The sequence below is a fragment of the Cebidichthys violaceus genome, unplaced genomic scaffold (assembly GCF_023349555.1).
Source record: "Cebidichthys violaceus isolate CVI_PGR_0920_01 unplaced genomic scaffold, fCebVio1.0.p SCAF_60, whole genome shotgun sequence".
Lineage (NCBI taxonomy): Eukaryota > Metazoa > Chordata > Actinopteri > Perciformes > Stichaeidae > Cebidichthys > Cebidichthys violaceus.
Window position 1 is genome coordinate 818,121 of NW_027176817.1, and position 24,497 is coordinate 842,617.

At 41.1% G+C, this 24,497-nt stretch overlaps 2 protein-coding genes across 2 annotated transcripts; both read right to left on the minus strand.

The window, feature by feature from the left end:
• Window positions 1-1,586: 1,586 nt before the first annotated feature.
• On the minus strand, window positions 1,587-5,619 carry wnt16 (wingless-type MMTV integration site family, member 16). Its single transcript, XM_068734045.1, has 4 exons — window positions 5,528-5,619; window positions 4,256-4,488; window positions 3,260-3,549; window positions 1,587-2,045 (listed from the first exon to the last, which is right to left on the minus strand). Exons 1-4 carry the CDS (start codon window positions 5,617-5,619, stop codon window positions 1,587-1,589), a joined length of 1,074 nt encoding a protein of 357 aa, XP_068590146.1.
• Window positions 5,620-6,647: 1,028 nt separating this feature from the next.
• cped1 (cadherin-like and PC-esterase domain containing 1) lies at window positions 6,648-22,869 on the minus strand. The gene is made up of 22 exons (XM_068733992.1): window positions 22,676-22,869; window positions 22,123-22,348; window positions 19,611-19,779; window positions 18,015-18,109; window positions 17,852-17,936; window positions 17,537-17,621; window positions 17,303-17,450; window positions 16,933-17,063; window positions 16,762-16,834; window positions 15,680-15,805; window positions 14,595-14,699; window positions 14,287-14,423; window positions 14,121-14,188; window positions 13,840-14,026; window positions 13,154-13,325; window positions 10,279-10,378; window positions 10,019-10,155; window positions 9,674-9,894; window positions 9,497-9,598; window positions 8,693-8,780; window positions 8,460-8,606; window positions 6,648-8,358 (listed from the first exon to the last, which is right to left on the minus strand). The coding sequence occupies exons 1-22, from the start codon at window positions 22,867-22,869 to the stop codon at window positions 8,155-8,157; spliced, it is 3,000 nt and encodes a 999-aa protein (XP_068590093.1). The 3' UTR covers window positions 6,648-8,154.
• Window positions 22,870-24,497: the final 1,628 nt, after the last annotated feature.

Genomic DNA, 24,497 nt, shown 5'->3' on the forward strand with positions numbered 1-24,497 from the left:
CACACACACACACACACACACACACACACACACACACACACTGGAGCCTCAGTTTATTTCTTTATTGACGGTTCAAATCAACATCAGGTTTTCACACAATATGAGAATACATTACTATATATATTATATATACACAATACATATATAATATGCAGTATATATGTATATTGTATATTGTATATAATGTATAATGTATTCTCATAATGTGAACCGTCAATAAAGAAATAAACTGAGGCTCCAGTGTGTGTGTGTGTGTGTGTGTGTGTGTGTGTGTGTGTGTGTGTGTGTGTGTGTGTGCAGTGAATAGCAGGAAATCCTGGACTGTAAATAAAATTCTGTCACTCTGTTTCTCTTTCCTCAAACTTTCTGCTCCGTCATCACACACACACACACACACACACACACACACACACACACACACACACACACACACACACACACACACACACACACACACACACAGAGTTTGTGCTGAGTCGTACTAACAGGACAGTGTTTGTTTTCTCATCATTAACAAAGTTTCACCTACAAAAGAACAACTTTTATTAAAGAATCAACAGAATTATTCATTTTAAATGTTATTGATTCTTCCTCTTTTCCTTCTCTTGTCATCTAAAGATTTAATAAAAGTAAATCAAAATCAGAAGAAAGAATTCAGTATAAAAATAAAAAAACAGCTTTTATGACGAATGATTTATGTTCTAAATGTTTTCAGAAGAAAAGTCCACTTTGTCCACAAGGTGGCGCTGCAGCGATCTGTAAACGTGTGAACAACAATAATAATAATAAACACCACTATAAATATAAATAAAGTCTATATAGAAAGATAATGAAGATTTTTGATTTGATGAATAAACTGTTTTAGTCAGAAGTGAAAAAATAAAGTTTCAGATCTTCTGAAGTTTAATTTAGTTTATTAATAATATTTACATTCAGATTATCAGATTCACGATCAATAAGGACATTTTTACTTTTTAATTGGTCGACCATTTTGTCTGTTAATTCATATGATAAACACTTTGGAAGTTGAAGCTCAGCTCTTATAAAAAGTCAATAATATAAATGTTTGATCCATGACATCATTTATTCTATCAGGTCTTCTGAGGCTAAACCATCACATCCTCCTGGTTCCCTGCAAAAACAATTCATATCAATCAAAATCTTCAAATGTCACTCAGACGTAGTGAGACTTTTTCTTTATGGACATTTATTGTGAAGGAATAAGTCTCATAAACGTTGAATGTCACAAAGATTATTAGTTCCTGTCTTTATGTCCAGGTGTGTTCAGGAACTGTCTTTATGTCCAGGTGTGTTCCTGTCTCTATGTCCAGGTGTGTTCAGGAACTGTCTTTATGTCCAGGTGTGTTCCTGTCTCTATGTCCAGGTGTGTTGTCTTTATGTCCAGGTGGGTTCCTGTCTCTATGTCCAGGTGTGTTGTCTTTATGTCCAGGTGGGTTCCTGTCTTTATGTCCAGGTGTGTTCAGGAACTGTCTTTATGTCCAGGTGTGTTCCTGTCTTTATGTCCAGGTGGATTGTCTTTATTTACAGGTGTGTCCAGGTCTTTATATACAGGTGTGTCCAGGTCTTTATTTACAGGTGTGCATGTCATTCATGCTCTCGCAGCGCCGGCAGCGGACGTAGCAGCACCAGACGAACTTGCACTCGCAGCGCTGGACGTGTCTCACCAGGTGAGTGTTGTATCCTCGGCCGCAGCACAGCAGGACGCAGCTGTCGGAGCCGGCGGACGTCCGGTTGCAGCGGCGTCCTCTGGTGCCGGCGACGCCCCGCCGCCGGTCTGCCAGGCAATAGTTCGGAGACTTGTTGAAGAAGATGAGCTGGTGGGTGTCAACGGGGAGGCGACGCTGATCCTTCCTCCTCACCTTCCTCCTCGACCGGTCCGACACCTGAACGCTGCGCTCGTACCGCTCCTTCAGGTACGCGCCGACGTGCTCGAAGGCCGCAACCGTCTTCCAACACGTCTTCACGGCACAAGATCCAGAGACGCCATGACAACGACAGTGAGTCGCCATCGTCCTGACGATCGCCTGAAAGACACAGATAGGGAATAATTTAACTTACCTTAACTTCAAGTTACGAGTTACGAGTCACGACTAACAAGTTACGAGTCAAAACCAACAAGTTACAAGTCAATACCAACACATTACGAGTCAATACCAACAAGTTACGAGTCAATACCAACAAGTTAGAGTCAATACCAACACATTACGAGTCAATACCAACAAGTTACGAGTCAATACCAACAAGTTACGAGTCAAGACCATCAAATTAAGAGTCAATACCAACAAGTTTCATGTCAAGTTACGAGTCAAGACCAACAAGTTAAGAGTCTAGACCAACAAGTTATGAGTCAATACCACCAAGTTTCATGTCAAGTTACGAGTCAATACCAACAAGTTACAAGTCTAGACCAACAAATTACGAGTCAATACCAACAAGATACGAGTCAATACCAACAAGTTCCAAGTCAAGTTATGAGTCATGACCAACAAATTACGAGTCATGACCAACAAGTTACGGGTCAATACCAACAACTTTCATGTCAAGTTACGAGTCAAGACCAACAAGTTACGAGTCTAGACCAACAAATTACGAGTCAATACCAACAACTTGCGAGTCTAGACCAACAAGTTCCAAGTCAAGTTACGAGTCAAGACCAACAAGTTACGAGTCAATACCAACAAGATACGAGTCAATACCAACAAGTTTCATGTCAAGTTACGAGTCAAGACCAACAAGTTACGAGTCAATACCAACAAGTTATGGGTCAATACCAACAAGTTTCATGTCAAGTTACTAGTCAAGACCAACAAGTTACGAGTCTAGACCAACAAATTACGAGTCAATACCAACAACATGCGAGTCTAGACCAACAAGTTCCAAGTCAAGTTACGAGTCATGACCAAGAAGTTACGAGTCATGACCAAGAAGTTACGAGTCATGACCAACAAGTTACGAGTCAATACCAACAAGTTTCATGTCAAGTTACGAGTCAATACCAACAAGTTACGAGTCAAGTTACGAGTCAATACCAACAAGTTACGAGTCAAGTTACGAGTCAAGACCAACAAGTTACGAGTCAAGACCAACAAGTTACGAGTCTAGACCAACAAGTTACGAGTATAGTTGCAAGTCTTGAACAACAATTCCAAGTAAAGTTACGAGTCAAAACCAACAAGTTCCAAGTCAAGTGTACTTGTGTAACTTACACCAGGAACAATATGTTTTGTGTCGTCCTCACCTGTCGTCCGGTCTCACTGTTGTGCTGGTTCATGGTGCTCAGTGTGTATCCTCCGCTGGTCGTTGACATGTTTCTGACAGTGTTGTCGATGAACTTGCGGCTGAACCAGATCCCGTACTGGATGTGGTCTGAGCAGCCCCCCCAGTGCCAGCCCTCCGCCGGCGAGCCGCCGCCCTGCAGTCGAGTGTCGCAGCCGCACTCCGTCATGTTTCCCTGACTGCAGGAGCGCGTGACGCCGTGGACCAGCCCCGCCGCCATCATCGCGTAGATGAACGCTGTTTCTTTAGTTCCTACAGGACGAGAGGGGGGGGGGGGGGGGGGGGGGCAGTGTGACATCAGAAGGGGTGGAAACCTCTTATAGTGATCGAGTCTGTCCAGGTCAAACTGATCACTGTAGACAAACCAACAAGTCCAGAGTCAAGCCTAAAAGTTCCAAGTCAAGTTCCAGGTTCAGATGTAATAATTCAGTCCGGTTAATGAAGAGTCAGAATAAAATGATGAGACAAACTCAGTCCTCCACATCTGACTAAGACTCTCATTCAAGACTCAAAAAGAACTCTTTTGAACATTTGGATCTTTGTGTTTTGGCTCAAATTATTCTGTACGTTTATGTGTTCGTCTTACATTTTAAAAATGTTTTTTATTATACTATATTTATCCCGTTAAGGGGGAAATTTAAAGTTAAAGTTAAAGTTAAAGTTAGTATTTTATTGTCATATACATATACACATATACAAAATTTGACTTCTGCATTTAACCCATCCCTAGCTTATTGGGAGCAGTGGGCAGAAGCGCCCAGGGAGCCATTACTCATTTCTGATGCATACTAACTAGTTTATGTGAAGTTACTAGTTTCTTATGCATACTAACTACTTTAATATGCGTAGTTTGTGATGCATACTAACTATTTTCTGATTAGTATTAGAAGAACCCTGAAAGCTGCAGTTCCTCCACCAGCTTCACATGAAGCGTTGCATCATGGGTAACTGTCCTCACCGCTGGTCAGCTCGTGTCCGAACACAGATGCGTCCTCGCTGGTGGAACAGTTCCACCTCTCGTGTCTGAACTGACTCTGACACTCGGAGACGGCGAGTCGAGCTCCGCTCCGGACGCCCGGCAGCAGGAACGGCTTCTTCCTGCACAAGTCCTTCTGTCTGGGGCTCAGAGGGAGGTCGGCACAGTCCTGGTCCTGGTCCTCGGGGGGTCCAGAAGGGGTCAAACCCAACCGCCTGTAGAACAACATGTTTACTGATCCGGTCTGCAGAGAACCGGATAATAATTATAATAACTGAGATTTATCACAAGAACTGATGTTTGGAGACAACAAACATTAAATGATGATTCTGAAACATTTAGTAATAAATGTAAATATTAAGAATAAAGATGCGTTAAATAATTTAGTGCAAACATGTTAAAGTGTTAATGTCAGAAACAATTAGACAGAACCAGGAGGTAAATATACACATTTAATTTCAATAATATATATTATTTTATATTATGAATTATTATAATATATATATATATATATAATTATGTATATATATTATAATATATATATATATATAATATATATATATATATATATAAATATATATATCATTATATATACGTATAGAATTAGTATGTATATATATAATTATTATATATAATCATATATATATGATTATATATAAAACTCATCCTCAGGCCTGAAATGGAGGATACTGGAACAATAAAGATAGCTCCAGAATATGAAGTTATTAATATTACAGTTATTAAAGTGAACCGTTTTATTTCTGTAAATGTAATGAATCCGTTTCAGCTCAAATATTAAATATATATATTTAGATGAATAATTTATAAACGAGGACGAACACGTGCTCTGAATTAAAGAGACATTTTGATCATAAATCTTTATTTAACGTCAAAGATTCACCTCAAAGCGAGACATAAAAGAGGACTCTATGAATTTAAAAACGGGGTTAAATAATAATGTGAAGCGGTGAATCAAATTAAGAGAAACATAATACAATAAATACTTCAAGTTTAAATGAATTACAGAGTAAAACGCACACGCTCAGCTCAGATCCATGAACGAGGAGGCCGCTCCGATGCACGCGCACGATTCTGGTGTTTGTAGAACAATAACTTTATATTTTTGTAATAAATCGTAAACTTTGTGATCTCTTAAGTCAAACCGGATCAGATGCATGAACCGGACAGACAGTAACGTGACTCATATTGTGAGGCCTTACGGAGCGGTGCTCTCTCGGTCTCTGGTCTACTCACATCCAGGAGGCTCTGCAGCAGAACGGACAGACAGAGACCAGCAGCAGGGTCAGAGTGCACATGTGTCGGACTCCACAGCTCCGGGTCTCCATGACCTCTTCATCTACCTGCGCTCAGTCCGTCTCATACCAGAACCCGGTCCAGGAGCACGTGGGTCAGTCCGGGGCTCGGTTCATTAACGGGGATGTGAAGCGTTGGAGTCTGTCCTGGATGAAGTGGACCCAGTCCGCCTCAGTCCGGGTCGATGCTCATTGGACCAGCAGGTGATTCATATTCAGAAGATGACGTCACAGCCGGACGCTAATTGGACGGACAGAAAAGACCAGAGACACAAACAGAAGACTGTCTTCTGGTCTTTATCGGGTCTCATTTAGTTTGGTTCACAGGTTCGACTAAAGCAAGAAATACGACCTCAAACACCAGAGACCAGAGTCCATTCAAACAGTTCTCATTTTACGATTATTATAATAATACTTTCATTATTTCATGAGCTGATGTGACATCTGATCAACAAAATAAATCAGTCATTAGGAACGAACTGCACTTTGGTGTAAAAGTCAGTTTGTCTAATTCTCACACTATCGACCCAAAAACAAAGTTACATATGAAATAATAAACTTAAAATAAAAAGTGAACTATTCTTCAACTTACCAGAACCCTCCAGAGCTTTCAGTACAAACGGTTTTCTTTTTCATCAAACAGTTTCTCAGGTCAAGAAAGAACTTTAGTCAGAATATAAAGAGAAGCTGAAGTCAATCAGATGAAAAAGAGACAAATTAAATAAAGAGATAAAGAGATAAAGAGATAAAAAAAGATAAAAAGAGAAAGAGATAAAACAGATAAAGAGACAAATTAAATAAAGAGATACAAGATAAAAGAGATAAAGAGATAAAAAAGAGAAAGAGATAAAAGAGAAAAAGAGAAAGAGATAAGAGATAAAAAGATAAAAGAGATAAAGGAGATAGAGAGACAAAATAAATAGAGATAAAAAGAGAAAGAGATAAAAGAGATAGAGAGATAAAGAGACAAAATAAATAAAGAGATAAAAAGAGAAAGAGATAAACGAGATAAAGAGAGTGAGTTCAAAGACAACAACAAGAAGGACAGTAGTTGACAGTAGTATTATTTTATGAAACTTTTATGGCAATAGATATATTAAAATGTATAAAAACACATTTTACACAGTTTTTTAAAAAGGTGAATTTGTGAAAGTTTAAAGTAGAAACAAATATTTGAAAAGAGATTCTTAAACATTCATGAAATACAATAAAGAGTTTTGTCAAAAATATAATAAAAATAAATCCTTTTGTTATTGATAAATTGTCATTTTCATATTTTAGAGAGCAGAGGAGAATCACAACATTCATATAAATGTTCATATATTCTATTTTCCAGCATGTAAACATGTTTAGAGATAAAGGCACAATATGCATCAGTAGAAAAATATAGAAACATAAGCAGAGAATCAATAAGACATTTCTTTGGTTCTGAACATTATCTGATATACAAAATAAAGTCAATAACTGAGGTTTATACATATAAATACATATGGAAGAGGCAGGAAGAGACAAAGACAGTCTGACATTAGTGATTAAATATGATATATATAAATATATATATATATAAATATGAATCCTCTATAATATTACTAAGGATGTTCCTCTGTCCACGGATACAGAACAACTGATTGATATGAAACACAGAAAATAACTGGTTAGCATCGGAGACTAGTTATTGTTCACTAAACTAGTTAGTGTATCACAAAATAATTTGTATGCATCACAAACTAGTTAGTACGCATACAAAACTAGTTAGTATGCATAATAAACTAGTTAGTATGCACAGCACACTAGTATGCATCACAGAGTAGCTACAATGCATTAGAAATAGCTAGCAAGGATCACAATCTACAAAGTAGGCACCAGTGGCTCATTAGTATGCGTAATAACTAGTTAATATGCATGAACAACTAGTAACTACTCATATTAAAGTAGTTAGTGTGCATAAGAAACTAGTAACTATGCATAAGAACCAGTTAGTATGCACATAGACTTGCTGGTATGCATATGAAACTAGTTAGTATGCTTCAAAAATTTGTAAGTATAAACCAGAAACTAGTTACTACGCATCACAAACTAGTTAGTATGCATAATAACTAGTTGCCACACATAATAAACTAGTTAGTATGCACCATAAACTTGTTAGTATGTGTAAGAAAATAGCTAGTGTGCAATGAAACTAGCAAGTTAGCTTTAGAAACTAGTTAATTCCAGTTATTACTATATTCTAATAGTAACAGATCAGAAACCAGCTGATGTATTTGAAGCTAACTTGTGTGCATTAAGAACTAACTATTACTAAATGTTAGAGTAACAACAGAATCATTACAAACCAGCTGAAACATCAGCATGAATGAAGAGACATGTGTTAAGATGTTTGTTTGTTTTCACCTTGGACCTTAAAGTCTTTTTGTCACAAAATAATTAGTAAAGTACAAGTTTTCCTTCTATTCATCCTTCAGCAGAGCTCCATTGGTCCTCCACACACACACACACACACACACACACACACACACACACACACACACACACACACACACACACACACACACACACACTCTCAGGTGTTCAGTTTCTGGTTTTTGAACACAGGCGGCTCAGCAGGATCTCAGAGTACACCTGGTTCACTGGTCCTCTCACGTGATAGGACAAGGCTTTAGGCCACGCCTCCTGGTCCGTGTCTGGCACAACTGATTGGCTACTGAGCTCGGGTCCAGTTCTGGTTGTGGACATTGTGTCGTCTGAGAGCCCGGAGGACCAGAACTTCTCCACCTGTGACAGCAGAAGAAGAGTCAGATGTTGTATAACGAGGTTCATTGATTCTTATTTAAAGGATGAATAAACATATTATCTGATATATCAAACTGTATTACGTCATGAAAGTGGCAGGCACATCGTCCCTGTAGGAACTCTTTGTACCGACCCATCGTGATGCTGAAGGTGTCGATCACCTCGTACCCATGATGCTTTGCTGCGGTGATGATGTTCTGATTCTCTCTGTAGAGATCCTGGACCTCTTTCTGAAAGAACAGATCCATTTAAAGTCTTTCAGAGTACAGAAGAGCTTTTATTAATACCTGATGCCGGACAGGAAACGTGAACGTACCAGACTGAGAGACCGGATCCCGCCTACAGGAAGATGGAACCCCATCCCATAAGATTTCACCAGCACCAGGACGTCACTGAGGGACTCTCTGAGGAGGAGGAGGAGGAGGAGGAGGAGGAGGAGGAGGAGGAGGTGGTGTCATAGAAACCACAATCCTGACTTTGATAGCTATGCTAACTGACTTATGGTATTGGTCCAAACCCCGTAACTTTAGCATCTGTAGTCTACAGGACTGGATCCAGTAAAGGTCTAACAGGAGTTATTACATGACAATCAGAACAGGAGTTCCACAGGGATCAGGTTTAGGTCCTCTGGTTTTGAGCTTCTGGGTGGATGTGAACCTGTATGCTGATGACACTGTTGTTTACACATGAAACAAACAGCTAAGAAGGTCTCAAGAAAACGTGGTTCCTGGTTCCTCTGTTCAGGAGCTCATCTTCCAGGACTTTAAGGACATTTTTCAGTGATGATCTTGTTGGTAGAACAGACACTAATATGTTCCCCTCAGTAGAATATGGCTCGAACTTATCTATGAAATTATCTCTTAAATGATCACAAAGTATGAAAAATAATGCAAACACATCTGCAAATGAAGGCAAAACCAGCTATCAACTTAGCGACTGGTCGTTAGCTGACATTAGCATGCTAACAGGCTAAACCAAGACTATTTATTTAAAAAAAATAACAACAACTCAACTTTTGTGAAAATCTTCTTTTGCAAGTAATCAGAAATAAAAGTTATTAAATCGTACTTGAATGTAAGTTGTGACTGTTTTGGTTTCATTGGATGCGTCAGCTGCTCACCTGTTCAACACCTCTCTGACTGTCCTCAGGTGATTGATGTTGAGCCACTGGACTCCTCCCACCACCAGGACCGTCAGGTTAGAGTTCACCAGAGGTCGAGACCTTCAGGGAGAAAAGTCATCAGCAGGAGAACGTCAGATGTCCTCTGACAACCTCTCCAGTTGTGTCTCCTCTCACCTGTCGATCAGCTGCAGCAGAGCCTGTCTGAAGGTGGGCCTCTGGTTCTTCTCCAACCAGAACTGAGGATAATACGAGTAGCTGACCAGAGTCTGGCCCCCGTTCAGGTTCCTGTAGACCAGCGTGTCGTGAGCCTTCCCCCAGTCCTCCAGACTGGAGTTCACCCGCTCCATCAGGAAGTACATCATCCCACGATTGGTCGAGTCGCCGATAAACAACACCTGAGGGGAGACGGGAGGATTCAGACTGCTGACCAGGTGTTGGAAGACATGTTGGACCAGGTGTTGGACCAGGTGTTAGACCAGATGTTTCGATCGATCACTGTTTGGTCTGAGCTGAACTCACCTTCCTGTCCGTCAGACAGTCCTGCAGAAGAGGGCGGTCCACCAATGGGTGATAACAGCTGTCTGGTTGCCAAGCAACCTCCCTCCAATCACAGGTCCTGTTGTCAGAACAGCTGAGACACGGAACCACCCACCGACCTGAGACAGACAGGTGAGACAGACAGGTGAGACAGAGAGAGACATAGACAGGTGAGGTAAAGAGAAAAACAGGTGAGACAGAGAGAGAGAGAGACAGGTGAGAGGCAGGAAGTGACATCAGACCTGGTACGTGTCCTGAGTTGCAGGTCTGAAGTGGACTCTGAGTCCTGATGAGAGGCTGGAGACCACAAGACCGACCAGGCTGAACCAGAAGACCACAGTCCTGAAAGACACAGAGGAGGATATATACACAGTATACAGTATATATATTAACAGTGTCTCCTGGATCAATACAAGGAATTTAAAAACTAAAACCTTTAAATCAAAGCTTTCTTCTTCTTCTTCTTCTTCTCATTATTGACCTATTTGTCTTCTTCTTCTTTCCTTTATTTCAAAGCTTTCTTCTTCTTCTCTCCTTTAAATCAAAGCGTTCTTCTTCTTCTCTTGTTCCACAGATCTCTGACCAGCGTCCTCCTCTCCTGGTCAGAGGTCAGAGGTAAAGTAAACCAGGGCACCTCAGCTCGGGGCCCCGTGGGAGCCGCCGGGTCTGGACCCGACTTCAGAGGGGCCGCCGTCACACACACACATACACACTTCTTCTTCTGCAGGTTTCTTCACGGCGGCGTCACATTCTGCACGGCGGCGTCTCAGTTCACAACAAAGTGACAGAAGAAAACTTAACAGGGATTTTCTTGTTCGTACCTGAGAGTCAGAGTCAGCTCTCAAACACGCGGGACGCTGCTCTGAGATCAGCACCGTTGGACCACCGCGGCACAACACAGAACACCCACACCCACTGAGGACATTAGACGCACCGCCGCCGGCTTTCATCACAGAGACAGGAGACCAGAGACCAGGACCCAGAGACCAATATCTAGAGACCAAGATCTAGATACTAAGACCTAGAGACCAGGACCCAGAGACCAATATCTAGAGACCAAGATCTAGATACTAAGACCTAGAGACCAGGACCTAGAGACCAATATCTAGAGACCAAGACCTAGAGACCAAGATCTAGAGACCAAGATCTAGAGACCAATATCTAGAGACCAATATCTAGAGACCAACATCTAGAGAACAAGATCTAGATACTAAGACCTAGAGACCAGGACCTAGGGACCAATATCTAGAAACCAAGACCTAGAGACCAAGATCTAGATACTAAGACCTAGAGACCAGGACCTAGAGACCAATATCTAAAGACCAAGACCTAGAGACCAAGATCTAGAGACCAATATCTAGAGACCAAGACCTAGAGACCAATATCTAGAGACCAAGACCTAGAGACCAAGACCCAGAACTAAAGAACCAGAGACCAAGACCCAGAACTAAAGAACCAGAGACCAAGACCTAGAACTAAAGAACCACAGATTAACCCAATAAATAATGACGTTTTTTGTGATGAAGTGACTTCAGATTTACATTAATAGTTCATGTCTGTTTTTTTCTTATTCAAATGTAACATTAATGTCTCAATGACTCTTCCTCTGCAGGTTAAAGAAATACTAATAAAGTTAAATATTAAACAATAAAGATTAAATAATAAATAATAAAGTTAAATATTAAACAATAAAGATTAAATAATAAAGATTAAAGATTAAGGAATAAAGATTAAAGAAGGGTTTGTTTATATTTGAGAAACCTTTAAACAGAATTAAATGTATGTAACTTTCTTTTCATTATTCTAGTTTTTGGAATGATTTAACTTTTATAATGATGATTCATATTTAATTTGTGTAGCAGAATAATAATGATACTTTGTTCTGAATAAACAGTTTTTATGACAAATATAAATATAAATTACTTTAAAATGTTTGAAATGTTGATTTTGTTGTTTTAGGATCAGATTCAGGTTAATTTTGTTTGGATGAATTTTATAAGTTTATTTATTTTATGTTTACTTCAAATATATCAACAGTAACTAATCTTTTATCTATTAATGATATTTTGATTTATGAATATATGAATTATTCATAAAATAATGAGTCTTTGGACAACAATAAAACAGTATTTGTATTTTGTAATTGCAAACGTTTTAATTTAGAATAAATACATATTGAAGGGTGTCATAAAATCCAGAAACATATTATTATTATCATCATCATCATCATTATTATTATTATCATTATTATTATTATTATTATTATTATTATTATATTATTAATATTATTATGTAGAAGTGAAAGATGAACTGAGTTTTTACTTTTTCTCTTTCTGAGAAACTCGTTGATTTGTGTTTAATTTGAAAATGTCAGATATGAAGTTTATGGTGATGAAGAATTAATCTATAACTATATCATTATTATTATTATTATCAATTGTCAAAAAGAAGAAAATTGTGTTGAACCAGTTAAATGTTAAATGTAGATCTGAGCTCAGATCTGATCTGAACTGGATCAACATCAGATTATTATAAAACTTTATAAAACATCATAAAACTTTATAAAACTTTATAAAATGTGCTGCAGAACAACAAGGAAAACATGACTGAAGAGTTTTATTTTGAAGGTGGGAGGATGTTTTTCAGAGTAAAAGATTAAACTCTTTTGTTACGCTGCCACCTTGTGGTTAAACTGCAGCTCTGCAGCGCTGATGAAGAGAAAGATGAAGGACACAGATGACGTCATACTGAAGGGCATTTCAAACAGAGGACAGATGTTAGCTTTTACAAATACAACTGGATTAATTAAGGTATTAATTACAAAAATTATATTTAGTTTATTTACCTTTTTTATTATTCCTTTCCTTTTTATTTATGTTTTTAAATTATTATTGTTTTATTTTGCCTAGTTTTTGTATCTGTGTTTGGACAAATAGAAATGTAAATACATTTGAAAAAAATAAATGAAATAAAACTGGATTAATTAATTTTATTTTGTTTTCCTTATTTTCTTTCTTTTTTCTTTTTTAATTATTCTGCTGGTTTTTTTAAATTATTTATATTTTTATTGTTATTTTTATTTTAGCCCAGCAGCCAATAGGAGAGCGGCTGTCGTACCTGCAGGAAGCCGCAGGTCACGTGATCCCCGAACATCGGCAGACTGGGCCGGCTCTCCCGGTACACGTGGACAGTGTAGATCGTCAGGACGACGGGCTCCGGCTCGCCGCCGTCGTCCGTCACCAGGATGCTGATCCGGCTGTGGCCGAGGCCGACCGGGTAGTTCGCCATCCTGGAGACGAAAAGAGACGTTTTATCTTCATCATCATCAACTTTGAGTCAGACTTAAAGAAATGAGACGAAGACGAAGAACTCAATTCTCTGAGCTGTCAAGAGTCAATGAGTCAAGGAGTCAAGGAGTCAAGGAGTCAAGAGTCAGGAGTCAGGAGTCAGGCGTTAAGAATCAAGAGTCAGTGTTCAGGAGTCAAGAGTCGGTGTTCAGGAGTCAGTGTTCAGGAGTCAGGAGTCAGGACTCAAAAGTCAAGAGTCAAGAGTCAGTGTTCAGGAGTCAGGAGTCAAAAGTCAAGAGTCGGTGTTCAGGAGTCAAGAGTCAAAAGTCAAGAGTCAAGAGTCGGTGTTCAGGCGTCAAGAGTCAGGCGTCAAGAGTCAGGCGTCAGGCATCAGGAGTCAAGAGTCAAGAGTCAAGAGTCGGTGTTCAGGAGTCAAGAGTCAGTGTTCAGGAGTCAGGAGTCAGGCGTCAAGATCAGGATCAGGATCAGGATCAGGGTCAGTGGTCCTGGTCTCACCAGGGTCCTCGGTGCTCGTCCAGGTGGACCCGACAGGCTGAGCTGACGGTCTGTGGGCGGATCCTAACCGTCACCGTGTCAAAGGTCACCTCGGCCCGGTACTCCTTCACCCGGGGGCTGAAGGGGGGGGTCAGGGTGAGGGGGGGGTCGCTGTAGATCTGTCTCAGGAGGGGGTCCACACAGGGACCTGAATCACATAGTGAGACCTCATACTGTCAACATGGCCCCATGGCATTATGGGAACTGTAGTTCTTATAAAAGCTTCATATTATTCACTTGACCTTCAGACAAGTCCTGAGAAGAAGACAGAGCTGGCTCCTGATTGGTCCGTTCTTCTGACTCATCGGTTCTGCAGGAAACATCATCATCATCATCATCATCATCATCATCATCATCATCATCATCACCACCACCACCATCATCAGATTAACAGACAGATCTCCTCACATGTAGCTCTGGTTCCTCTGAAGCTCGTAGTATCGGCTGATCCGGATCAGAAGATCTGAGACCCTGAGAGGATCAGAAGAGGAAGAGGAAGAAGAGGAGGAGGAGGAGGAGGAGGAGGAGGAGGAGGAGGGATACAGCTACAGAGAGAGAATAAAAAATATCAGACCAGGAGTGACGTGGACCAGTTTTATTCTCATTATTCATCAATTTGAATTATTTCAAATATATGAAATGATATATATAATATATATATATATATATATATATATATATATATAGTAATACACTATATGTGTTTTGTTTAATACCAGCTGAAAAGCTGAAGGCGTCTTCATCTGCCGCTGAAACTGAAGCAGAAGAAGAAACTCATCTTCTGACAAACAGATGCCGTGTGTCTGTCTGCAGCCACCGTACTGAGAGACAGACAACAGATAACAGACAGACAGACAGACAGAGAGAGAGACAGACAGACAACAGACAGACAGAGCGACAGACAGAGAGACAGAGAGACAGAGAGACAGACAGAGAGACAGAGAGACAGAGAGACAGACAGACAACAGACAGACAAACAGAGAGACAGACAAACAGAGAGACAGACAACAGACAGAGAGACAGAGAGACAGACAGACAGACAACAGACAGACAGCGAGACAGACAGACAGACAGAGAGAGAGAGACAGACAGACAGACAGACAGACAGACAACAGAAAACAGACAGACAGACAGACAGACAGACAGAGAGACAACAGACAACAGACAGACAGACAGACGACAGAGAGAGAGAGACATACAGACGACAGACAGACAGCGAGACAGAGAGGCAGACAGACAAACAGACAGACAGACAGACAGAGAGACAGAGAGACAGACAGAGACAACAGACAACAGACAACAGACAGACGGACAGACAGAGAAACAGACAACAGACAGAGAGACAGAGAGAGACAGACAGACGGACAGACAGACAGAGAGACAACAGACAACAGACAGACAGACAACAGAGAGACAGACAGACAGAAGACAACAGACAGACAGACAACAGACAACAGACAACAGACAGAGACAGAGAGAGAGACAGACAGACAGACAGAGACAACAGACAGACAGACAACAGACAGAGAGACAGAGAGAGAGACAGACAGACAGACAGACAGACAGACAGAGACAACAGACAGACAGACAACAGACAGAGAGACAGAGAGAGACAGACAGACAGACAGACAGAGACAGAAAAGAAGATTTAAAAACATTTTTCAGACTTGACTATGAAATCATTATTATTTGTATAATAAAGTAAAAACACTTTACTGCTGAAAATAAATATCTAAAATCACAAACTAATATTTATATTTAGACATAAAAGTCTATCCTTCTTCATTAAATGTTGTCCCACCTGACTCCCCTTCGTCTGTGTCTCTGAGGACAGGAAGTGGAGAGTGTCCTCCAAGATCAGGTCTTTGGTGATCTGTCCCTCAAACGTGTCTCGGCTCAGAGAGTTAAAGGTCAGATCAGTTTCGACCTGAAGAAGAGAAACACGTGAAGGAATGAGGACCTCTGGTGGACATTTAGAGTCACTACATCTGAAGAAGAGAAACACGTAACGGAACGAGGACCTCTGGTGGACATTAAGAGTCATTACATCTGAAAAAGAGAAACATGTGAAGGAACGAGGACCTCTGGTGGACATTTAGAGTCATTACACCTGAAGAACTCATCTGAGGACAGTTTGCTCTGTAAGACGGAGATAAAGAGGAGGTAAGAAGGAAAGGAAAAGGTGAGAAGGAAAAGAAAAGGCGAGGAAGGAAAGATTATTAGGAAGCTTAAGAGGAGGTAAGGAAGTAAAGGAAAAGGTGAGAAAGGAAAGGAAAAACATGGCTGAAAGCAAGGAAGGAAAGATTATTTGGAAGCTTAAGAGGTAAGAAGGAAAGGAAAAGGTGAGGAAAGAAAAAAATGAGGCAAGAAAGCACAGGAGGAGGTAGGAAAGGAAAGGCAGAGGTGAAGATGGAAAGGAAAGAACTGGTGAAGGTAAAATACAATAAAAGAGAGGAAGTAGGAAAGACCAGAAGCAGGTAGAAGAGAAGAGGACAAAGTAATGAAGGAAAGGAAACATGTGGTAGGAACATGTTGAAGGGCCTTAAACCGGCATTATCTCTAGACTCCTGCTCAATGCGTTTTCAAAATAAAAGAGACTCCTGCTCAATGTGTTTTCAAAATAAAAGAGACTGCTGCTCAATGCGTTTTCAAAATAAAAGAGACTCTTGCTCAATGTTTTTTCAAAATAAAAGAGACTCCTGATCAATGTGTTTTCAAAATAAAAGAGACTCCTGCTCAATGTGTTTTCAAAATAAAAGAGACTCCTGATCAATGTGTTTTCAAAATAAAAAAGACTCCTGATGAATGTGTTTTCAAAATAAAAGAGACTCCTGCTCAATGTGTTTTCATATGAACATAAAGAGGCCGACAGACGTCTCTTACCTGGACTACGACAGGTGTGATGGAGCCACTGAAGAGCAGGGTGAAGGTCAGCAGCTGGTAACACAACACACACCTGAAACACACCATCAATAATCAATAACCACACAACACACACATGCAACACACCACCAATAATGTATATTCTATCAAGTTTCTTGTTAGGTTCTTTACCTGCTAAGAGTTTCTTGCTTTTCATTGGTCGACAGAGCAGCCAATAACACGTCACCTATCACCTTCTTTATCTGCCCCAAGGCATCATGGGAAGTGAGCGGGCCCAGCTGCTGCAGCAGGAAGTTCCTGAGCTGAAGAGAAAAAAAATAAGTAGAATTAAAACAATGAGAAAAAAGTAAAAAAGTATATATATATATATATATATATATATATATATATATATATATATATATATTTATATAATTAATATATATATATATATATATATATATATATATATATAATTAAGTTAATTAAAAATAATAAAATATAAAACAAAAAAGAAAAAAAACTACTTTTGACAAAAAAGAAAAACATACAGGTGTTTTACCTTTGTGGGCCGTCCCTGCTGCTCCTGATTGGTCGTCACCACGCTGATGTCATGCAGGAAGGAAGTCAGCGGCTTCACTGACGTCACCAGGATGTAAATATTCACCATAGCAACCATAGCAGGAGGCGGAGCTCTGGCAGGTGAGTGTCTGACAGACAGAAGAAGAAGAAGAAACAGTGAACACACAGACAGGTGATCACACTGAAGCTCACCTGGTTGAAGTAATATCCTCACCTGTCGGCTCCCGCTGGGTCCTGAGGAACCTGCAGCTTCTGATTGATCAATCCACAGGCATGTGGCATCATGGGTAATTCAGAACCTGAGACAGTGGAACAGAAACAGGTATGTGAGTCTTTGTCAGCTTCAAAATAAAGTCTCAGGTGAAGCTATCTCGAATGGCAGTGGGCTTTTATTTTGAAAAAAAGTAAATAACTCATCTGATTGGACGAGTACGGATCATGTGCTTCACCTGGACAGGTAACATGAGAACTGTTTCCTGTGTGTTTCACCTGGACAGGTAACGTGTGAACTGATTCCTGTGTGACTCACCTGTCAGGTGGGATTGAGTGTAGAAGTGACACAACCCTTCGCCTGCATCAGAGAACGCCTCGATGATCCTGGGCAACAAGTTCACCTGAGGACACACAGACAGGTGAGTCCAGAACTACTCAGGTGAAACCATGTGACTGTCTGATGGACAGGTGAGTCTCACCGTCTGATGATGCTGCAGGTGAGAGAAGGAGACTCTCCTCAGACAGCTTCTCTCTGAACTACTGAGACACAGCAACAGACTCCACCCCCTCACACCTGTAACCACAGAGACACAGACAGGAAGTGACACCTGTAAACATGGAGGGAACTCTCTAACAACAAACTGATCATCATGATGTCAGAAAACAGAGAGGTGGACTCCAGAAATGACAAAAGTCACAAAAGACTAACGACAAAAAATTAAAGATCAAAAGTATTTTCAACGTTGTTTTTAAAGAGTGAAACAAATCAATTCATTTCCTTCACGGGACTTGTTGACAGGCAGAGACAGACATACAGAGAGACAGAGAGAGAGAGAGAGAGAGAGAGTGAGAGAGAGAGAGAGACAGAAAGAGACAGAGAGAGAGAGAGAGAGAGAGAGAGAGAGAAAGAGAGAGAGAGAGAGAGAGAGGAAGCAGCCTGTCAAAACAAACGTGTGACCTAATATGGACACAGAGGAAACATGTGGAAGTGATTGTGGAGGAAACAGGAAACCTGCTGCTGAGGTTTAACCAAACATTCCACTGTGTTCTCTGGAGAGAAGTTTCTCCATAGAAACACAGAGACATGAGAGAGCAGCAACGTTACAGGGCAACGTTACAGGGCAACGTTACAGAGCAACGTTACAGGGCAACGATACAGAGCAACGTTACAGGGCAACATTACAAAGCAACGATACAGAGCAACGTTACAGAGCAACAATACAGGGCAACGCTACAGAGCAACAATACAGGGCAACGTTACAGAGCAACGATACAGAGCAACGATACAGAGCAACGTTACAGGGCAACGTCACAGAGCAACGATACAGAGCAACGATACAGAGCAACGTTACAAAGCAACGATACAAAACAACAATACAGAGCAACGTTACAAAGCAACGTTACAAAGCAACGACACAGAGCAACGTTACAGAGCAACAATACAGGGCAACGATACAGAGCAACGTTACAGGGTAACATTACAGAGTAACATTATAGAGCAATGTATAAATAATAAGTACATATAAACATACGGACTGAACCATGTGATCACAGAGGGTCCATCAGAGACGGGCTGAACCATGTGAGTGAAGATCAGCTGTTCAGTCTGTGATTTATGAAGGTTATAAAAGTCTCTTTCTTCTTCTTCTTCTTCACCTGCTGGTAGAAGCATCAGGTCCCGCCCCCCCTCTGTGAACTCAGCTGTCAATCATCAGACCTGTTGTTTACGCTGTGACCTGGTCGGTAACTGAACAAACAGCTGACTCGTCTACGTTAGTGGATCCTCATCAAGGTCTGGACCACATGCTGGTCTGCCGAGCCCTGAAGCTCCGCCCCCACAAAAATACACCCAATGTGAGGAAGATGACGGTGATGAAGGTTTGTCATAGTGACATCACGGTCACGTGATTCTGTCACTTTAAAAAGTGTGTTTACGTTCTGACCAGCAGCTGCTCTGTTAGTGGGACAGGAAGTCTCCACCCAGCAGTAAACCACACACACACACACACACACACACACACACACACACACACACACACACACACACACACACACACACACACTCGGTTTGTTACCGTGGTCGGTTCGGAGGAAGCTGCTGGTCTCGGCGTATCTGGACAGCTGGACCTCGTAGTCCATCTGCTGCAGGACTTGCTGGTACAGCTGGACCTCAGGGTCAGAGACCAGGTGGTGACCCGTCAGGACCACGGCCCTCCGGAGGGGCCTCTGAGACCAGACCTGGACCTGATGGGAACAGTGGAAAACCTGATGCTCCAGACACAACTCAAACCTATTTTAGTCCAATAAACTGTCTTGGCTTAGCACAAAGACTTGAAGCAGAGAGAACTGTTAGTCTAGTTTAGCACAAAGACGTGAAGCAGAGAGAACTGTTAGTCTAGTTTAACATAAAGACTTGAAGCAGAGAGAACTGTTAGCCTAGCTTAGCACAAAGACTTGAAGCAGAGAGAACTGTTAGCCTAGCTTAGCACAAAGACTTGAAGCAGAGAGAACTGTTAGCCTAGCTTAGCACAAAGACTTGAAGCAGAGAGAACTGTTAGTCTATCTTAGCACAAAGACTTGAAGCAGAGAGAACTGTTAGCCTAGCTTAGCACAAAGACTTGAAGCAGAGAGAACTGTTAGTCTAGCTTAGCACAAAGACTTGAAGCAGAGGGAACTGTAAGCGTAGCTTAACACAAAGACTGGAAGCAGGGGGAACTGTTAGCCTAGCTTAGCACAAAGACTGGAAGCAGAGGGAAACTGTTAATGTAGCTTAGCACAAAGACTGGAAGCAGAGGGAAACTGTTAGCCTAGCTTAGCACAAAGACTGGAAGCAGAGGGAAACTGTTAGCGTAGCTTAACACAAAGACTGGAAGCAGAGGGAAACTGTTAGCGTAGCTTCATTAAAACAGAAACGGGGGATGAAAGCGAATAAGAAGATTCAGATTTCTCAAAATGAAACTTGTTTTGTTGGAAAAATTCTTTGAGTCTCCAGAAACTCTGGAGGGAGAAAGATAAGTGAGGAGGAGGAGGAGGAGGAGGAGGAGGAGGAGGAGGAGGAGGAAGTGTGTGTGTGTGTGTGTGTGTGTGTGTGTGTGTGTGTGTGTGTGTGTGTGTGTGTGTGTGTGTGTGTGTGTGTATGTTGGCTCTGGTTCAACAGTTTAACATGAAGAAGAAAGAGAAAGTTAAATGTTTTTCATTCTTTGATGGTTGAGACTGAACTCCAGAGTGTGTGTGAAGAAGAAGAAGAAGAAGAAGAAGAAGAAGAAGAGAGTGTTTCCCTGCAGTAGATAAAGGAGAGAAGAAGAATGTGTTGCTCTGATTGTAGTTCTTTACTTCTTTAGTTGTGTGTCTGTGCTCACATGTGATCTGTAGTCAGTTAACGTCCTCGTTGGCTCACTTCCTGTTTTCAGTCTGTTTGAGAGTTGTGGACTAAAGATCACATGACTCCATTTAAATGATCCGTTAGTGATAGAAACGTTTTCTGAACTAAATATATACTGTTGTTTTTAAACTATCACTTTATTTAAAATGATAAGACACCATTTCTGAAAAGTTTAAATTATGTAAATACATGAGCTTTACACACATGAAGTATTAAAGTACACACATGAAGTATTAAAGTACACACATATACTGAAGTATTAAAGTATACACATATACTGAAGTATTACTTTAGTTGTAGTATTTTCTTCAGTGAAGCTGAACTTTTTGTCCACAGAAACACTAACGAGCTCTCATTCCACTGACTGATGAACCGAGTCATCTTCATCTTCATCTTCATCTTCATCATCATCATCATCACATGACCTGAAGGCACCTGAACTCCTAAAGACAACAACACATTCCTCTTCAAACAGCTGAAGGTTTTACTGCTGTCTCACAAACCAGTGGAGATCCACTCCAGTTTAACCAACACACCCAGTCCAGATCAAAAGTGTGTGTGTGTGTGTGTGTGTGTGTGTGTGTGTGTGTGTGTGTGTGTCAGGAACTGGATCCTCAGCTGATTAACGACACGTCAAACACCCGACACTGACGCTGGGCTCCCGATTGGTCCCTGCAGCTGTCAATCATGTGGTCGTAACATAAAACCCTGGTACTCTAAAAATACTGAACAATGATCCAGAGGAGCCTTGACCCTTCAGGAACCACTCCATGTGTTGTAGTCCACTGTTAGAGGTTATGATCATACTTTCATTTATGAATGTATGAATGTATGATCCACAGACAAACACATGTTAAGATGTTTTTAAATGGTTCACAGCTGTTACATCTTATAATAGATAGTGTGCACTGTGCCTGGTACAATAAATACATAAATAAATAATACAATAAATAGATGTGTGACTGAGTTTGGTGACGTAATGCTTCCCCTCCATGTGTGTCATACAGGACGCAACTTTCACAATAAAATGATAATAATAGAGAATTAATTTAAAAAATACAGAATGTGAGAAGATTTAAAAGAGTTTAAAAGACATAAAGTGATGCTCTGGTGTCTGTTTATACACACACACACACACACACACACACACACACACACACACACACACACACACACACACACCTGAGCATGCAGGTGAAACTCACATGCAGAGTCTCCAGACTAGAGATCCACCTCCTGGTCTCCTCCAGCAGGACTTCCTCTGGAGGCCTCCTGCTCTGGACGTCCAGAACGGCCGAGCGAAGTCTCGGTCCGGACCGGAGCCGGTTCCGGTAGAAGAGACACACCGCGGCACCGAGCAGCAGCAGCAGCGGGCCGGAGAAGGACCGGCGGCGGAGCAGCAGCATCGGGAGGAACCGAGGAAGAGCTTCACTTCATCTTCCTCACCTTCACCTTCACCTCCTCACGGTTTCCTCCCACATGAATGACATAGATTTAAATGAAGGGTTCTGTTGAAGCCCAGTCCACCAGTGGATCCACGAGAGTCCGGAAAAGTTTCAGCTGGTGCTCAAAGTCCAAAGAACGGATCAGCAACGAGAACGCGTTAAAACGTGCTACTTCTGTATCGGGACCGGAGCCAGCACGCGCGGAGAACGAGAGGAGTTCGGGCCGAACCTCATCCCGCCCGGTCCTCCGGGAGATCCGGGGTTCGGGTTTCTTTACTGACCCTAAAGAGCGCAGCGTCTCCGGTCTCTTTACCGGAAAACTCCCGACGTTCCGTCAGCTGGTGAGGACTCAAAGTAAAACTGGAACCGTAACGGAACCGTCAGGAGGAACCCGACAACCTGGAGAAACACCCGAACCGGATCCGTTAATCTGGACCGGAACGCGGTCCGAACCCTGAGCGTTAAAAGCGGAGGAGAAGAGAAGTTCCTCAGTCTGGTGGAGACCATCTGGTTCTGATTAGACCGAAACAGGAGAAGAAGAAAAGACTTCAGTCCTCCAACCGGATCAACCGGGACCCGGACTCTTCTCCTTCTCTGCTGCTACTCCTCTACACACGGAACCAGGTCCAGTTCTCTTCAGTCTGACCAGAGAGAGACCAGATCCTCCTGAAGCACTGACGAGCTATTTCTGGAACACACACACACACACACACACACACACACACACACACACACACACACACACACACACACACACACACACACACAGCTAAGTTCTTATGAAAAAGTAATTCGTTAATTACAAAATCAAGTGAAACAGTCATGATTTAAGCAAATTACTTAATTACAAAATGAAATCAATTTACAAAGAACAAAAATTTGCAAAATCATTAAATATAAAAAAAGTTTAAATTTCTTGATTGCAACATTAATTCATGAAGTACAATAATCAGCAACATTCTAATGAAATAAGTAAAATCCTAAATTATAAAATTAACCAAAATGCTTTTGATTTAATTAAAACACTCCAATTATAAAAAACAAGCAAAATCAATAATTACAATGTTCTTATGATTTTAGCAAAATTATAAAATCCTGAATAACATTCTCATGAAACAATAAATGCCTTAATTCTAAAAGCAAGTAAAACCCTAAATTACAAAATGAAGTAAAATCATGAAGTACAACTATGAGCAAAACAGTAAAATGTGTGAATGTTTTTAGGGGCTGATCACAGCGGGACGTTGTTCATATTTCTATTATTATGATTATCTTTCAGATCAATGTTGTCCTGCTGACTAAATGTTGCTCACCACAATAAGTGAAGTCATGGAGTTCATTCTATGTTTTAAAGGACAAACAGCAACAGATTGTCAACGTTGAGTATCGTTCTACAGAATGTAGAAGACAGAAGTCAATGGTTCATGTTTATTCTAATACATCACATTAACATTGTTCCTGATAGTCTTTGCGTTCTGCTTGGACTCTGGTAAACCTGCTCTCAAGTCTAGTTTTAAATGAAACTTTATATCTGTGAGGTGTTTTTAAAGATTCACGTCTTCAGCAGGAACCAATGGGCTTGGAGCTGAGAGCCACAGACAGGAAGTCAGAAGGTATGGAGAGACCAACACACTGTTGAGAGTAATAAAGACAGGCTTTAATAATGAGATATCATATTCAACCTTCTGGTTGAAGGGAACATGCGTATCAAAGGGAGCTGATGGTGGTTGTGTGGTAGAAACCATCTGGATGTGAGATGAGCTCCTTGGAGGAGCTACTCTGCTCCCTGAGCTCCTTCTTCTTCAGCTGTAGGAACACCCAGGTTCTCATGATCCAGCTCAGTGTTCTTCTGTCTGCACGGCATCCGCCCCCTGCTGGCCTGGAGAGACATGACAGCACAGTCCTGTCTTCAGTTCACTGAACACAGAGCGAGAGCTTCATTTCAGTCGCTGGTCTAAACAACAGACGTGTGTCAGTACCTTACAGTAGAAGTAAAGGGCAACGTTCACCACCAGCAGAGTCAGCAGCAGGACGATGGATTTGATGATCAGAGGTAAAGGATCTGAAGAAACACATGGACAGTCATCACATCACACAACATCATGAGTCCAACAGCTCCATTGACCCTGAAACCT

What these genes read in the sequence shown, in the direction of transcription:
- cped1 (XM_068733992.1), bottom strand. Translation starts at nt 22,869, where the DNA reads ATGGTCTCCACCAGACTGAGGAACTTCTCTTCTCCTCCGCTTTTAACG. An exon ending in GGAACGTCGGGAGTTTTCCG is followed by an intron (nt 22,349 to 22,675) that starts GTAAAGAGACCG and finishes AGGAAGATGAAG; the next exon opens with TGAAGCTCTTCCTCGGTTCC. An exon ending in GACCCAGCGGGAGCCGACAG is followed by an intron (nt 17,451 to 17,536) that starts GTGAGGATATTA and finishes TCTGTCTGTCAG; the next exon opens with ACACTCACCTGCCAGAGCTC.
- wnt16 (XM_068734045.1), bottom strand. Translation starts at nt 5,619, where the DNA reads ATGGAGACCCGGAGCTGTGGAGTCCGACACATGTGCACTCTGACCCTG. An exon ending in TGCTGCAGAGCCTCCTGGAT is followed by an intron (nt 4,489 to 5,527) that starts GTGAGTAGACCA and finishes GTTGTTCTACAG; the next exon opens with GCGGTTGGGTTTGACCCCTT. An exon ending in CGGACACGAGCTGACCAGCG is followed by an intron (nt 3,550 to 4,255) that starts GTGAGGACAGTT and finishes CTCGTCCTGTAG; the next exon opens with GAACTAAAGAAACAGCGTTC.